The sequence below is a fragment of the Lithobates pipiens genome, unplaced genomic scaffold, assembly GCF_037356315.1.
Source record: "Lithobates pipiens isolate NorthernLeopardFrog02 unplaced genomic scaffold, aLitPip1_a1.2 Scaffold_23, whole genome shotgun sequence".
NCBI classification, from domain to species: domain Eukaryota; kingdom Metazoa; phylum Chordata; class Amphibia; order Anura; family Ranidae; genus Lithobates; species Lithobates pipiens.
In genome coordinates, this window is record NW_027507785.1 from 31,486,575 (window position 1) to 31,504,706 (window position 18,132).

Below are 18,132 nucleotides of genomic sequence, written 5' to 3' on the forward strand. Positions count from 1 at the left end.
ATAGTTTCTCTTGGGGTGATGGATGACAGAAAACACCCAAAGTGCACCATCCATGGTGGAAGGTGCACATTTGGTGTTTGTCATCTATCAGAGATGATACAAGGCAGGATAAATCCATGGAGACAAGTACACACTATATAGAGGAATATGCTTTGTTCACATTTCAGGTCCGAGGTTTACAACCACTTTTGGATTGCGCAGAGAGAATCTGTGTCCCGTTAGCAGAATTTCCTTCACTTCCTATGGTGTAGGCATTTTTACAGGGGAGCAAAATAAAAGCTAGGTTCTTCTGACCCTTCCTTACTAGATCACAGAGTACACATTCTTTAATGATTACTTACTGACACTTGCTTAATCGTTAATACGGGTCATATGTTCTTCCCTGCTGAGTAAGTGTTTACCTACATTACTCATCAGTGTGCAGAAAGATCACACGGCTGGCTGGAGATATTCCAACTGAAAAAACAAGTGGCAGATTGAAGAACTACTAAAGCAGGGGTGTCAAACTCACGCGCATCAGCAAAAATGGTTGTCCTCAAGGGGCCAGTTGTACACGATCAGATTTTCATCCAGAAATTGTGCGATGACAGACCGTTTGCCTAAAATTTGACTGGCTGTACACCAATGGAGCACTAGTGGCCATCATCAGAAGTATGTAGGGTTGCCACCTGTCCAGGTTTCACCGGGACAGTTCTGGTTTGGAATCATGCATCCGGGTTTCAGACTGCCTGAAACCCGGACACATTATTTAGACTGGACTATGGCTTGCGGGCAGGGTTGCTGGCTGACTCTTTCACACTGCCCAAAGCCAGCACTAACAACCCCCCTCCCCCCCCAAACATACAGACGGGAGAGGAGAGAGGGCACAATCCGCACCTCTTCCCCCCACCCCTCTGTGTCTGCCCACACTCCAATCCCTGGCACTGTGCCTCAAAAAAGGAAAGTTAGGGCTGGAAATTTTAAGTCCAGCAGCCTCAGATACATCTGGATGACAGCTGCTGACTGCCAAGGGGTGAGTGAGCTCACCATCCATCCCTGTGTGCGACCAAATTCTCTCCCCCCCTTCTCTCTCCTGCCTCTGAGTACACTGAGGCAAATCAGGGTTCTCAGAGCACCCCTTACATCAGAGGCCACAGTGTTTCCCCTTACATCAGTGTTCAAAGAGCATCCCTGATGTCAGAGTTCTCCCTTACATCAGAGTCTGCAGAGTCCCCCCTTACAGTAAAAGGGAACTCAGCGAGTTCAGATGTAAAAGGGAAACTCTGTGGACTCTGATGTAAAGGGGTTGTTATAAACTTCATATGATTAGAAATGTTATTTAAATAGCAAAGTATATGTATAGTTTATACTATAGAAAAGAAATTGCCGTGCGCTGCTAAAAAGTGTTCGGGTTTGACTTGAAGAAAAGGTGGCAAACCCTAGAAGTATGGCTGCCTAATGGGAATGAGTGGGGCCATGGAGTGCATGTACAGTGGGTAAAGGAAACAGTCAGAGGATTTATTCGCAGACCCTGTGCAGTACCAGGCAGGGGTTCACATTATGTTACTGGGTGGTCTAGAAATGGGGGTTGGGAGGGAGGGGCAGTGAACAACTCTCACCCCTCCACCCATTTAAGTGACCACCTATTCCTGCCCATCTCCTCTCCCTGGGGGGGGGGGACATTAATTGAAACATTAATATCTATAGAGAAGCTGCGGCGTGGAGGGGGCCCAATACATTTTATTACAATGCTGGAACTGGTCACAAGACGATAGGAAATGCAGAACCGGTCACTAAACAGATTTTGGAAATGACAGCTCTGCAGCAAATTAGAAATCCCAGAAATATACGGCTGCCTGAAAAATAATGCTGTAAAAATCCTGCAAAACCCTATATACCGATTTACAATATCCGCGATCGCTCGCAGCGAGACGATTAGCGGGCGCAGAGAGGAAGCGACTTGGGTTTCCTGCTCGTGTTTGAAAGTTGTGTCTGCAGTGTGACCTCCTGATTAGCAGTGCATAAAAATATATCATTTCACTGGCAGCAACTAACAAGTACTTCCTTATTTTACCCAATTGCCAAACAGAGTCCATTGTTTCTCCGGAGAGACCATTGTTTGTATTAGGCTATTAAAATCCTCATTCAACGGCTGCCAAGTACATTAGCTACACTAATCAGGAGAACAATGGAGGAGCCCCCGGTACAAAACGCTTTTTATTTTTCCTCTAGTATGACATAACATTAGCAAAAAAAAAAGTCTTATTGTATACCCAATTAAAGGGAAACCCATAGCTTTTACAGTAGGCATTCAGTTGTAAAATTAAGTGCTCATAGGGAGTATGACTGTGGTATTATTCATATTTTCATTATTTTATTGATACACCAGACAGTGCAGTCAGCATACAGGTTGAACTACTACAAGACACCTTGTGCACCACACAGGGAAAAGGGTCTGCACCTAGTTGAAATCAATGCACAGTTTTATTAGCATTTTATTTCAAACTAGCATCATAATAGAAGGTAGCACTGCGGATCAGTGTTGCCAACCATCAGTATTTTTACTGACATCCAGAAAAAAAAAAAAATTTATATAATTATATATATATATATATATATATATATATATATATATATATATATTGTTTTTTTTTTTTTTTTTTTTATGTGACGCTTGGCTCAGAACTGGGCATGCGTAGCTCAGGTCTGGAGCTGGACAGGACCATCCAAGTGCCTGCTACAGTGTGTTCAGGTGGTACCCATCGGGGGGGGGGGGGGGGGGGGGGTCTGGCGGAGGCAGTGCCTGAGCATGTTGTGTGGACAGGAGCAAGGCAGGCCATGAGCGGGACTGTCAGTGCCGTTTGGACTGGAGGGGACTGTGAGGACCACCTGGCATGTAGACTCTCACTATGACACGTGTCAGTGATCTGTGCTGCTGCACACTGCTGTCAGTGTCACTGTGTGAGAGTCCATTTCATGTGCGTGTGTCACCCATTCTAATTTCCTGCCCCTGAGCCATTTACTCTATTGAGAATAAAATAAGAAATATGCTTTTTGCCCTAATATCTACCTTAAATCACATTGCTAATTGCATATTGTACTTATTTGTAGCCTAAATACTGAAATTTGCAATTACAACTGTAATTTTGTAACATTTGGAAATGCCAGTAAAAAACGGTAGGTTGGCAATACTGCTGCAGTTCCAGAAAACTGGACAGATGTGGGTTTAAATATTTTTTATTTTGTTTTCCACATTTACAAAAGACAGTAAAAATTATTTCTTATACATACTATTACAAATCACTTTGTTTAGCATTCATGATATTTCAATATTCATATAAAAACAGGAAGAAAATACACATTGGGTACCCGACCGATCCTTAATATACCTAAAATAATGTTAGAGAGAAAAATAAATAAATAAATAAATAAATAATAAAAAAAAAAAAAAAAAAAAAAAAAAAAAAAAAAAAGGGTCTCTCCCCCCCCCCCCCCCTTTGAAGGTATATTAATTCTTCCATAATCCTCATTCTGTCCATTTCCCTAAACCAATCTCCTATCCCTGGTATTTCCTTTACTTTCCAATATCTCGGGATCAGTGCTTTCGCTGCATTCAGCAGAAATGGAGTTAAATGCTGTTCTATATTTTTCCCCCCCAAGGCCCTCGGTCGCGTGAAACAAACATTTCCAGGGATCCAGTTCCATTTCCATCCCATCAATCTCTTTAATTAGGCCCACCACTTTTTCCCCAATATAACTGAATTGCGCTACATTGCCACCATATATGGGCGTGAGTTCCCTCCTTCCCGCATTTTCTCCAGCATAGGGGGTGATAGGTCTTGATTAATTTTATGCATTTTAGATGGAATATAATACCACCTAACCAATAATTTATAATTCATTTCTTGTATCCATTGAAGTGGAATGGGTGTAATCGATAACTTTCCCTTTTAGTTTTTTCTGAAATTGATTGGTTCAGTTCACCTTCCCATCTCCCCAAAGGGGACATCGCCTCATCCTCCGTCAGAGTTATTAGGGTCCTATATATATTTTAGAAATCCCCTGTCTGCCCACTCCCCCTCAGTCAATCAATTTCTCCCAGGGATTTAAACTGTCGCCTGAACGGAGAGGTTTAGGGAGGGACTCTACAAAGTGTTGGAGTTGTCTATATCTCCATCCATCCCATGGTGTTCTGCCGTATTTCTCTCGTAGCTCCGCTAGTGAGCATAAGCCATTTACTTTTATCAAATCCCTTAATCTCAATCGGTCCCTATGAGTCCATTTCAAGAACATTTTATTTTCTTTCCCCGGGGGAAAATTATTATTTCCTGACAGGGGCATTAGGGGGCTATTGTTTTGTCCTACTGTACCTTTAAGTACCCCATCCCATGCTCTTAATGTTTCCATTGTAATCGGGGATATTCCTCTAGGTCTAGAGAGACCCCTAAACTTCATTGGAATCCAGATGGTCTGACTCAGGGCAACTTTACTGGACAGATGTGGAATGAGTAAAATATCACCTTGATATCAGCCTGTCTCAACTATTTTAAGACAGAGGAACCCTTGAAATAACTTTCCACTAAAATTTGCTATAGCTACAACTCATGATACATTAGTGTGATGGTCAGTAGGATGAATGCCCCTTCAACTTAGAAAGAATGACCCCTTTACGGATAGCTAAAAATTATCAATGGTGCTAGTGGTAAGTTATCAGAAAGGCAGGAGCTGCTCATTGCTCAAAGAACCTCTAGCAACCTCTGGAGGAACCCATGTTGAGAAACCTTGCCCTAGATACATGTATAAAGAGTCGTTAGGATGCCTCCTTACGATACACACTTGAAATTAGGTGCCCCCCTCCTTCTGCCTGCCACACCGGGACAGCCCCCACCCCTGCTGATGTCTGTCCTGTGTCAGAAGCTATATGGAAGGAGTCTTTGTGCAAAGCTGCACACTGTGGTGCCTTGGGAGGGATGCCAGCAAAAGATAGAGAGCAGGTTCTCAATTTTACGGTAGGAAAAAAAGTTTGCGATCATCTATACCAATTCCGACGCGCAAAATTCCTACGCATGCTCGGAAGCATTGAACTTCATTTTCCCTGCCGTCGTCGTGTTGGACGTCACCACGTTCTTGAAGGTCGAAAGTTCAGAGAACTTGTGTGACCGTGTGTATGCAAGGCAAGCTTGTGCGGAATTCCATTGGAAAAACCAGCCAAAATTTTTCCGATGGAAATTCCGATTGTGTACACGGCATTAGAATAATCCCAACATTTAAGTGAACCTGTCACTGCAGGCAATACGAACCAAATTGGAAAATAAATAAATAACACTGAGTGCAACAGGGGTACCAGATAAATGCTTAAAGGTCTTTGATCAGGCTATTAAAAAATTATATATATATATATATATATATATATATATATATATATATATATATATATATATATATATATATATATATATATATATATATATATATATATATATATATATATATATATATATATATATATATATATAATAGTGCCACTGACTGGTGAGGGTGCATACTGAGGAGAGGTCTGTCCAAGCCCAAAGCATGCTGCAGAAATAGGAAGAGATAGGCCGGCTACCGCACACAGCCCGAGTGGTTAGCAGGTAAAAGCAGCCTCAGCTTGATTCATCTAGGCCACGTCCCCAACACGTTTCGCCCCACCTCAGGGGTTAATCATGGAGATCTGGGTGAGGTGTGCGGCGGCTCCGATATCTCTTCCCATTGCTGCAAGGGGAACCAGATATCAGGGGCGGACTGACTATTCAGCTACTCGGGCACTGCGCCACTAGCAGGGTTGCCAGCCTCAGTAAAACCAGGGACAGCATGTAAAAATCTTTTTTTTCACATCTGTCTCGTGTGTGTGTGTGTGTGTGTGTGTGTGTGTGTGGCCCCATAATCTCTGATTGCCTGGGGGCCCCATGAGTTGTCAGTACGCCCCTGCCAGATATTTGACTCACCTGGCTTAATACTTTGCAGCAGCTAGGGAGAAGCCAATAGCGACATGTGAACAGTGTTTTTGTTGACTGTTTTTATTTGAAGCCCCCCCGAGACTTTTGATAAAATTTCTCAAAGTAGAAGTCCAATCAAAACTCCCCCCCCCCCCCCCCCATTAATTAGTATGGTAAATATTGTCATCTTTAACATTAGTCATTTTCGGATTAGACTTTCTAAAGCTAACACAATCTAGATAACACAGGAAGCATGCAGAGGACACAGGACAGCTCTGAATTTGACAAGATCAGTTTGTTTTTTCTGCACCTATTAAAACAATATACTTCCGATGGAATAGAAAAGTTCACGATTAGGGTTTACATACACTTAAAGAAAAAAAAAAAAAAAAAAAAAAAACACCCAACACACCCCCACACCTCATACTTGCCTCCTCTGTGACGTTGGTTTTGCACAGAGTGACCCCGATCCTCCTCTTCTGGGGTCCCTCAGCAGTGCTCCTGGCTCCTCCTCTTCTTGAATGCCCCAATGGAGGGCTCCCTCAGGGCACCCACGCAGGCGCGCTCCTGTGTCCTGCTGCTGCGTTCATTGACACAGACAGCACGGCTCAGCCCCACGTCATTGGATTTGATTGGCAGCAGAGGGAGCCGATGGCTGCGCTGCCATCAATCATTCCAAATCAGGCCACAAGACACCAGGTAGAGCTGGTGTGCTCATCCCAGTTGCCGGAAATCCCGGGTTCAGGCAAGTAAAAAAAGGGGGGGCCTAGCTGTATCACAGGAGGTTTTACAACCCCTTTAAGACAGCTGAGGACAGAAAAAAAAATAAAGGATATTATATTGTAAATGTTTAAAGCCAATCTTTGGGAAAAAAACAGGAAAGCATCCCCTACAAGGGTTAGTATCCAGGGTACCAGGAAAAAAATAAATAAATAATAATTTTAGTTACCCGATCCCCGCTCCACCGGCGCTCACCTCTTCTCCCCTGCACGACATCTTGTAAACTGTCCTTCGGCATCCAATGAAGGGCTTTGGGCCAAGCAATGTACTTAATGTTAAGGGATCTGCTTCTTGACATTGGGGAGAAGAGGCTGAGAGGACCGGTCTCAGAGTCTGAGGGCTGGTTCACACCACAAAAACAGTCTGGATGCATTTCTGCATGCACGTTCGATGCGTTTTGCCATGGTCCAGTGCAATTCTGTGCAGAAATATTGCACGTGTTCTACTTCCCCCCCCCCCCCCCCTACACTGGAACCAATATAATCAAACCCCCCCCCCCCCCCCCCAAACTGGACTGCATCTGGTGTGAACCGGCCCTTAGGGAATCAGGCAAGTAATACAGAAAATTGTATCAAGTATTTACTGTAAAATTTCCTTTACTGGCACCAATCCATGGCAGCATACATGTGGTAGACTTTAGTATGCTACCAGGAAAAGTGCCTTTTCTAGTACCCTAGACCTAAATGAGCATTTAAAACCCATTAGTGAAGGGGCAGCCCCAACAGCGAAGGAGGATTTTTGTTTGAGTTCAGCTCCAAGCTGTTTTATTAGGCGTCATGTGTTAACTAGATGGACGGCGCACTTGGGGAACTTTTGGTAGGTCTTCCCCAGGAGTTGCAGAAGTAGCAATACTCTTCCTGTTCAGTAAGCGATATCAAGCGGGAAGAGAGATAAAAAAGGGCCAGAGTGATAGAAACAGTCAAAAGCTCCACTTGCAATAATCACCCGTTCTGTACACATAGATGTGCCGTGGCCCAGACGTCATGTGCATTACAACTTGTGTTAACTATTCACCTTTGCAGGCACAAGGGTACCACATTGGGGCAGCATCAGAAAAAATTATGAGGTCTTGTTTACACTTGAGGCCGCAATCGACACCCATCTGAAGAGATATACATGGCAGATTGCTTTTCAGAAGAATTGGACAGGTAGTTTGGGCAGGCCATTGTAGGGTGGTTGCCGTATGGCTCAATTTACTTGAACAGGTCATTTGATGGTGGTACCGCTTGCTGAACACAACCATTGGTATTATTTTTGCTACACTGTACCGAGACCACAGCAGTGTGTAGTAGCATTGCCTTTGGCCACGCTAAATTGCAGCTGTAGAAAGAAAAAAAAAAAAAAAACACATTTCAACCAACTATTTTTAGTGCCCCGCCACCCCTGTTAATATATTTGGTTAGCATCCCCTTTGTTACAAGGTTGTGCTTTCAATAAAATGTGCACCACCAACAGCGATCACATGAAAAACAAGACACGCCTGCCCATAGATGGTTTAAAATTCAGCCAGTTCCTGCTGCCAAAATTTAAACCCCCACCTCATCTATGGCCAGCAAAAAAAAGGGGGGGGGGGGGAAGGTATGTGCAGACTATCAACCAATTATCGCTGCAGGCGATATTGACTTTTTTTTTATTTATTTTTTTTTTTATTTTTTTTTAAGTGTCGATCAACCCCCCCCCCCCAATATTGCTTTAAGGGGTTTTACCAGGGTGATACTTGCATCCTGGGTGACATCATTGACCATATAGGACAATGACATCACCCAGGACCCCTAGCCGTTTAAAAATATAGCAATAGGAATGCAGTAGGGAGATGGCGGGTCATCATAGTGGTGGGGAAACATCGAGCAGCAGGTCACTGTAATGCAATCGCTGTACGTGATTAATAATGGATTCATATTGGTGAAATTATATATTTTTTTTTTTTTAATTGATTAACGTGGTTGTATAGTCATTTTGGGGACTTTTACCTACAGGAAAGCCTATAATAAGGCTTACCTGTAGGGGAAAAAAAAAAATATATATATATATATCCTAAACCTGTACGGTTTAGGAGATATTCCCCTTGCAATGCGGCACATGCGCACAGGGGATTCCCGGCTGGAAGTCCGGCAGACGCCGGACCCTGCCGGGAAGAAATCTCCCACGCGCATGCACGGGAGTGACGATATCGCGCCTCCGGCCACTCACCGCGCCGGAGTTGCGATACCCAGAAGACATGCCGAGGGAACATGTCCGCTCCCTCAACATGGATCGGGACAGATGCCTCGTTATAAGGTGAGTATTTCATAATGAGCTAGTATGCAGTGCATACTAGCTCATTATGCCTTTGCAGGTGGCCAAAAAAAAAAAAAAAAAAAAAAAAAAAAAACACACACACACACACACACACACACACACACAACAGCGGGTATACAACCGCTTTAAAATAACCCTCTCGCTCCCCTCCCACCCCCCCAAAGACATTGTTTATTTACTTTGACTACTCATTGGTGGGGCAGGTGAATTGGGGCTGATCTGAGGCATGAGAGTGCAGGATGTTAATTTCTCATTACTAAAATTAGTTCACAGCATTTACTTCATAAAAAATCCTTTTAGTGATGGAGAGGGTGAAGTTGATGTTTTTGTTATAAAATCGGCACTTTCAATTTCTTTGAAAATAAGTTTTTGGCACACTGTGCTAAAAAGGTTGCCTACCCCTGGCCTATAACCTGCCAAAAAGACCCTATCTGCTGGTATTTTTATTTTTTTATTTTTAAACATCTTGCCTTTTAGCCTCGAAAAAGGCCAGGAAAAAATAGCTAGCTCTGTCTCCCACAGACTTTAGTGGGAACGGACACTCGGTTCAAGGAGGAGTAGACTTCCCACTGGATTTCCTGAACCTCCTGCAAACTGAACCCAGCACAGTTTTCTCATCCATACTGATGACCAAGTCTGATACATATATACTAGAATGTTGTCAGACCGATATAACACAACACAATAGAAATGGTTGTCAAAGACAGTGGGATGCTAAAATAATCTCAGCCTAGGTTCACATATATACATTGCAGGAAATGCGTTTTCTGAACCGCATTGAAATCATACAGCGCTTATGCAATCTGCTGCGGGTGGGGTGCAAGAGAAGAGAGTCGGTCCTGCACCATCATCATTTTGATGCAGTGCGATTTGAGCCATATAAAATGAATGGATCAAATCGCACCACACAGACATCACATGCGATTTGCACAGGAATGCAGTGTGCCGCATCACGGCAGTGTGAACCTAGGCTCACTCTCCCAAGCATCAGTATCAGTGCCGATAACTAGGACTCTGCACAGAAAGCTTGTTGGAGACCATCTGCGCGTTTATACCTTTTGAGCTCCTTTTCACAAAAGCGTACCATATGGGTCTGCCCATCTGTTTCTTTAGGCCAGGGGTGCCCAACCAGTGGCCCCAGGGCCACATATGGCCCGCAGAGCCCTCTGATGTGGCCCGCGACCTCATGTTCTGGGATGGCAAGCCCAGATCCCGGGTTGCCGACCTGCCATCCCAGAACATGAGTTATGAATGAAGCTGGTGGTAGAGGAAGCAAGGGGGAGAAGGGGGAATCCATCCCCGTCCATCTGATCGGAGGGCCCATAGAGTAGAGCGGACTGTGTCCATTCTGCATGTGCGGAGTCAACACAGCCTCTTAATTTCAGTGAAGGGAACACTTAAGGCGTCAGCATACCAAAACCTTTTGCACAATTTCATGCTCCCCACTTTGTGGGAAAAGTTTGGGGATGGCCCCTTCCTGTTCCAGCATGACTGCCCACCCGTGCACAAAGCAAGGTCCATAAAGACAAGGATGAGCGAGTTTGGGGTGGAGGAACTTGACTGGCTTGCACAGAATCCAGACCTCAACCCGATAGAACACCTTTGGGATGAATTAGAGACTGCGAGCCAGGTCTTCTCATCCAACATCAGTGCCTGACCTTACAAATGCGCTTTTGGAAGAATGGTCATGCATGCCCATTGACACACTCAATATACATGAGACAATATTTAACCCTACAGACTAAGACTGGGATGGGGACCCTAAAAGAGGAAAATAAATAAAATACAGAGACAGAGAATACACACACACACACACACACTGTTGGCGCTATATAAACCCTGAATAATAATATACACACACACACACACACACTTATAGGCAAAACCTTCTCATTGCTCAAGGGACCCCTAGCAACCTCTGGAGAAGACCCAGGGTACCATTAGAGTTGCCACCTTCTTCCCTTTAAACCCAAACACCTTTGAATTACACAGGTGGTTCTGAGGCTAATTAGGGCTGGGTTCACATTGCAGAGATGTGGGAACGCTGCGAATCCGCTGCGGGTTCCTCCCAGCGGCAGTTCACACTGCCCTATGCAAACTGCTGGGAGTGTCAGTGAAACGTTAATGACACCCCCAGATCAGTTTGCATATCGCAGTGCGATCTGCAAACTCGGACAGGAATCGGATCGCATGGTGTGATCCGATTCTGCTGCGGAGTGAAAAAAAAAAAAAAAAGGGGTCCTGTTCGAGTTTCGGCTGGATGCGATGCGAATTCAGCCATACTATCTGTATGGCTGAACTCGCATCGCCCAGAGATCGGATGTGATTTGCACTGCAGTGCGGTGCGAATCACATCCGATCTCATAAACCGCTGCAGTGTGAACCCAGCCTAAATGCAGACAAGGCGCCAAGTGAGTTTAATTACCACCTTAATCAGCCACAGAACCTGTGTAATTAATATGTGGTCGGGTTTAAAAGCATGAGGTGGCAACCCTAGGTATCATGGAACCCCAGTTGAGAAACTCTACGCTAAATAATAAATTATTATTATTGGCTCCCAAGACTGAAACGTTACTTTGAGAGTTCCTCCATGTTGAAGAGGTTGATAAAGGCTCCTCTAGGGAAAAAAATAAAAAATAAAAATCCCCGACTCTCCATAGAGAAGGTGGCACCTGTACAACACTAACTACAAACGACAGCGCCCAATCAGAGTCAGCTGAGGCCAATCTGCTGACTATCAGGAAATAAGCCACAGAGAAAAAAAAAAAAAAGGAATGAAATATCAGCAGAGACAAAAGAAGAAATATCACGTCTTGCGAAACCCAGAAGACGTAAGAGACTCGTGACCAGCTGAGACGTCACTTTAACCCCTCTGAGAGTCGTAGCCACTTAAAATAACCACTTTGCCAAATTTAAAGTGTTGACATTGATGTGATCAACGTTCTCCCCTTTCCATCCCTATAGACTCATGGATGTTTGCAGAGCGGTCACCTTACCTTTTGGTCAAAGTAACGTGTTTCATAGGTGGGATCAGAGCACACAAGGGAGACCCCCAGGCAGGTCCAGATGAAGACAAGCCAACATGATCCTGCTGGAGATGCCATGTCTGTGTGTGACAAGCAGGGATTCCCTGCCTGGGTATAAACTAGCGAGGGGAGGGACTTGATTGGGGAGGAGACTCTGTCGCTTCCCTTTTCTTTTCTTTTTTTTTTTTTTAACCTATTCGCTGACATACTGACACAAAGGCTCAGCTGTTGCTCAATAGACTCCATCAATGTTCGCTTTTTGTTGCGTTTTGATTATTTCTTTAGTCACGCTCAAGTGAATCTCTTTAACATCTTGTTGTAATTGCACTAATACAGCTACAATCATCTTTAAAAAACAATAAAAATCCGCCATCACTTAAAATGTTCTCAATGGGTGATTCTCGGGCAATTTGTGGTTGGACGACTAAAATTGCAATAGATCGTTTGCTCGCTTTGGAAAATCTTGCTTTTTATTTGGTAGAGTTCATGGGCGATTTTTTTTTTTAGGCATTTGATTATGCAAGCAATGTCAGATAGTGGTAAAGTTTTTTTAAATCAATTGGATCCTGGGTAACTGTAGCAGTTTTCTTCCCCAATCTTGTGAATGTGTACTGTGGTTAGTTACACACATGCATAGCTCCCAACTGTCCCGGATTTTGAGGGACTGTCCCTGATTTGGAGCAATGTCCCTCTGTCCCTCTTTCCTCCTCATTTGTCCCTCATTTTGGACTGATCTATATAGTTGTATATAAAATACACTTTTTATCTTTCAAAAAGTGTTCCCCAAAGCTAAACCTTTCATCCAATTTCTAAATTGCTGCATTTGTCAATTTTAAAAGCCAATATAAAGGAATAGTGGTGGTAAAAAAGCACTTGTGGATTTAATTAACTTTTTTTTGTTTTTGTTATGTCTCCTTTAAGGGGCGTGACAGGGGGGTGTGTCCTATGCCTACATACGTTTGCTAGTAGGTGTCCCTCATTCCCATCTCAAAATGTTGAGAGGTAAATTCACTGACAGTTTGTAAAGATCAGTGACTTTTACAACTGTCTGTAAATATCAGGGACTGATAATTTGTCATGCTGTGTTGACTTTTGTAAGAATAAACCAGGCAAATTACTTGTTCTGACTATTGTCAGTGTTTCCACATCGTGCTTGCTTAAATATCGATCGTCTTCATTTTTAATAGTTCTGTCATTTTTCAGGTTGTTAGTTAAAAATGTGCTCCATCAGTAAATTCCCCACGTTTTGTCAGTTAGAAATGCCGCCGGAGGTTGGCTACCCTGGCATGTAGGCAGGTGCAGTCTACTTTCTCTACTGTAGGTAGCGCTCCTCCTCCGCAGCAGCATTGCAGTTGGAGAGGAATTCAAGAAGAACGCGGTTCCTCTATGGTTTCCTGGGTCACTGGAGAAGGCTATTGGATTGGATGCTGCCACCCACAGCAGGCTGACAATACAAACTGTAACCAAAAACCTAATTAACATGAGCTAGTTTACTAATCATTTACCCAGACTTGGTGACTCAGAGATATGACCTTTCGGGGTAGACTTGCGGTCTCCTCACTCACAACTTACAATACAAATAAGTATAAACACATCCCCCAATAGTTTTCTAGGAGACAAAGGTGTGTTAATGAGCACAAATAAACTATTGGGTGAAAGAACTGGGCTTTCCAGATCTCATTAATCAGCATTCCTTTCACATACATCTGTCACTGAATCCAAAGCTGGCAGATAAAATGATATCCTCCTTAATAATGTCCTTTTGCATTACATAACAGAATATCTTCCTAAATGCTTGTAGCTCCCTCAAATGCCAGGACCCATAGTCGTTAGGCTAGCATTCAGTCCCATCCAAAAGCCTCTGTCACAGTTTCTCTCGTCTGTCAATAGGTGGCACTGTTGCTTTTGACATTAGCATGATGGATTACCATAAATTCAGGTAATGGGTAAGGGTAACTAGGTTGTCTCAGCCAATCAGCAGGAGTTTCTTTGGCTGCTGTGTACGTTGGGATAGGCTATTAATTTGGGAGGAGTCAGGTGATCAGGGTTCTTCCCGCCCAAGGCTGCAGCCTGGTTGTGTGTTGAGAAGCTCCTGGTTGCTAGGCCTGAAGCCTATCCACAAGGTATGCTGGCCGCTAGGTCCACCTAAGGCCTATACAGCAGTCCAGGGTTCCGCAAAGGAGGAGCAGCCAATGTTAAGCCCGAAGCCTGGGGCAGAAACACATGTGTTAAGGGCTCAGCCCGAGGGGAGCCTGTTCGTTGCCAGAGGTAAAGGAAAAGCAGTTGCCGGAGGGACGACCAGTCCTGTTACCGGAGGCAAATTTGGAAGGGATGAAGTTCTGAAGGAGTACCAGAGCAGAAGCTTCACTAGCCGGGGACAGTGAAGTAGTGGGAAAGCTTCAGTAGAGACTCATCCAGGAATACAGCGGGTAGCTGCGAGTAAAGATTGAAGGAGTACGCGGGTAGCTGTAAGTAAAGCTTGAAGATAAGTACAGCGGGTAGCTGTGGGTGAAGCTCAGGGAATCCAACGGGAGGCTGAGAGTACAAGAAATATAGTGAAAGATGGCGAGCTGATCTATAGTGGGATACTATGAGAGAATGTGTTGCTATAGGAGACAGCAGTTGCTACAATATACAGATTGCTGCATTCAGCTTAAAGGCCCTTTTATATGTATTGCTGTCTGCCTGGTTCTATTTTTGTCTGCAAAGTTTGCCTTAATTGCTATTGCATTTGCCTGAGGGTGTCCTGTGCCCTAAACCCTCTCTCCCCAATGTTCCTGTAAGAGAAATAAAACTCTTTGTTAATTTTTACAAAAAGTGACTGGTGCCCAATCTTTTCACCTTGCACACCATCCACTATGCCTAGTAACATGCACCCTGAGGAAGAATGTCAATCCCTGGCTCTGGGGGTCATAGTGTTGCCACCTCATCCCTTTAAACCCGAACACATATTAATTACACAGGTTCTGTGGCTGATTAAGGTGGTAATTAAACTCACTTGATGCCTTATCTGCATTTAATGAGCCTCAGAACCTGTGTAATTCAAAGGTGTTTGGGTTTAAAGGGATGAGGTGGCAACTCTAGGGGGTCACCATCAGGCCCTTGGAAGTCGGGGAGAGCGCTACATCAGAAAATGAATAGCAGCCATACATGCAGTTGTTTCATCTTCACTTTCAAAATTGATGTTCAGTAGAGCAGATGGTGAAGGGAGGGAACGTATGAATCAGGACAGTGTTTTGGGAAGAAGCCACGTCGCATGCTGGGGGGTCACACTATGCCAGATGGAGATGATGACTACCACCAAGCCCCAACTACAATTTTGCATTCAAAGGGAACCTGTCACAATAATGATTTTACTTTAATAATGGCTCTAAAAATCAGATCCTCACACACCTACATCCTACACCATTGCTAGAAAATGTATCTGATCTGATGAGTCAGATCTAAAAGAAAAATTAGGTGCCTGCAGATTCCTTCAGGCATTTTTGCTTGATGTGTTTTCTTTTGAAATCAATGGAATTGCATTTCAATGCAAGCAATAAGCCCAGCGTCACCCACATTGATGCATCACAATGCGCATAAATACATCATTGCAATGCACGTTGAAAATGTGCAACAACACATGTTAATGCACGCTGATGTGCAAGACATGCTTTCTGATATGCTTACATTGATTTCAATGGAAAATGCATCAGGCAGAAAACATGTAGGCAACACACATAGATGAGTTGGCACTTGCATCAAGCTTAGTGTTTGCACACCAGTCTGACAAACATCATTGGGGATATATGGGGAATAATTAGGATAAAGGATGAAGCATCTACAGTCCTTTGGATCCTTGTAGTAAACACCTGGAGAGGCAGCCCAGTGTAAAGCAAGAAGCAACTTCTGGAACAGCTGAGGAGAAAGCACAGGCGCCAATCTGAGTGTAGTTAGAAAGTTTTAATGCACATGTAAATTAGGGTACTCACAAGGGTAAATGGTCAATAGGCATTGAGCACAAAAAATGCAGGTAACGTCTGTGAAGAGGATACATCCAACTAGCTTCTGCGGTGTATACTCAGACGGGATGCGCCGGAGGATGCCGACGCTTCCTGGAGCTTTAGTAGATGAAGACCCTAATGCTGCGTACACACGATCGGATTATCTGACAACAAATGTTGGATGTGAGCTTGTTGGCGGGAAGTCCGACGGTGTGTATGCTCCATCGAACATTTGTTGTCGGACTTTCCACCAACAAATGTTGGCTAGCAGGTTCTCAGATTTTCCGCCAACAAATTTTGTTGTCGGACTTTCCGATCGTGTGTACACAAGTCCATCGCACAAAATTCCATGCATGCTCGGAATCAAGTACAAGCCGGAAGCGCTCAGTCTTGTAAAACTAGCGTTAGTTTTGGAGATATCCATGACTAGTGAACTTCCTTTTATCGGTTCGACGTACCTCTTGTACGTCACCACGTTCCCACGCTCGCAATTGTTGGCCAACATTTGTGTGACCATGTGCATGCAAGACAAGTTGGAGCCAAAAACCTTCGAACAAAATTCCACGGTTTTGTTGTCGGAAAGTCCGATCGTGTATATGGGGGCATTAGGGTCCAGGGAATTATGTGAACTGAAAAAGTGATTCCTGTCTGAGAAGCCCGAGCCATTGGTGAGTGCACAGTCCCAGGTGTCTCATAGTCATAGTCATAGTGAGCCGTACTGCCTGGGCACTGGAGCCTGGACTAGGAGACACCTGGGACTAGGAGACACCTGGGACCAAGAGACACCTGGGACTGTGCACTCACCAATGGCTCGGGCTCCTCAGACAGGAATCACTTTCTCAAATCGCCTTTCAGGACAACCCCGGAGAGAGTGTAGCTCCACCTTGTAATTAGGAAACACATGCCCACTTTAAAAACACCTCCTCTTCCTCCATGGCTTCAGTTATTGTGTTTCCTCCTTGGAGGAAGCATGTGCCTGAACCAGGGAGAGCTACACTCTCTGCAGGGGAGTAAGGCTTACCTTTCGTTGCAGGTTGTTTCTTTTTGACCCCCAGCAGCATCTCCACGGGGAGAGGACTCCTGGAGCTCCTGGTCCCGCCATCTCACGGGAGTAAGGACCCTCGGAGTGCCGGCGTCGGGTGCCCGGTGTCCGCTGGTTAGCGCAGGGAGGGCTCTGTTGCTGGCGGAGGCCGCTGCAGGTCAGCGGCATGGCTCCGTTTTCGGCGCCGGGTCCCGGGCGGCGACGGCGTCGTTCACGGTGACGCGCGGGCGCTCTGAGGGGGCGTGGCGCTGTGGTTCAAGCGCCTGGAACGCAGGGATCATGGGGCGGGTCAGGTGACCGCATGCTTCCGCTTCCGGCCGGCCCTGATGACGCGGCGGCCGGGAAAATTTAAAACGACAGAGCTGTTTGTGATAGCTGCCTCACTCAAACGATGGAAGAGTGTAAGCCAGCTATGGCGGAGACAGGCGCCCCTAGCACCGGTCCAGCCCAGGTACGTAAGGTGCACTGGCACCCTCTGCTTTACTGTTGGGCTATGTCTTTGTCTGTTCCCCCCTCTTGGGGGCCTGTCGCTGCAGGTCAGAGGTGGACTTCGCTCTGACCTTTTGCAGCCTAGTTCTGGGGTCTCACTAGTGGTCTGTTTGGTGGTGGCTCTCTGCACTGGCTTGGTGTTAAGCAACTGGTTGTTGAGAGCTTTTAGTGAGTTAAACCTGTATGTCGTTTCAGGAAAAATCACTAGGAAAAGCTAGACCAGGTCAGAGAAAATGTCCTTCTTGCAAGACCCCCCTCAGAGATTCATGGCAGAAGGCAATGTGCAGAAATTGTATCAGAGAATTGGTGGAAGAGGAAACATCCCAGCAATATAAGGATTTGTTTTCTTCGGTTAAAGAGCTGACAAACTCTTTGAGTTCAGTCAGGTCCATCCTGATACAAAACCCTCCCGCACAGACCGAGCCTCAGAACTTGCCGCCCAGCCCCAGGGCGTCGTCGTCCAGACAGGTGGAGACCGAGGATTCTGGAGACGAAGGGGGTAGTACTCTCATCTCCTTCAGGGATTCTGAGGAGGAGGAGGAGGAAGAGGAAGAAGA

General features: G+C 44.9%; 1 protein-coding gene across 1 annotated transcript in view; it reads right to left on the minus strand.

The window, feature by feature from the left end:
• The window catches only part of PRCP (prolylcarboxypeptidase), a 54,437-nt gene extending 42,252 nt beyond the window's left edge, over nucleotides 1-12,185 (minus strand). Inside the window, 1 exon segment of the mRNA XM_077451395.1 lies at nucleotides 12,032-12,185. Coding sequence (XP_077307521.1) covers nucleotides 12,032-12,139 — 108 coding nt within the window. The 5' untranslated portion in view covers nucleotides 12,140-12,185.
• Nucleotides 12,186-18,132: the final 5,947 nt, after the last annotated feature.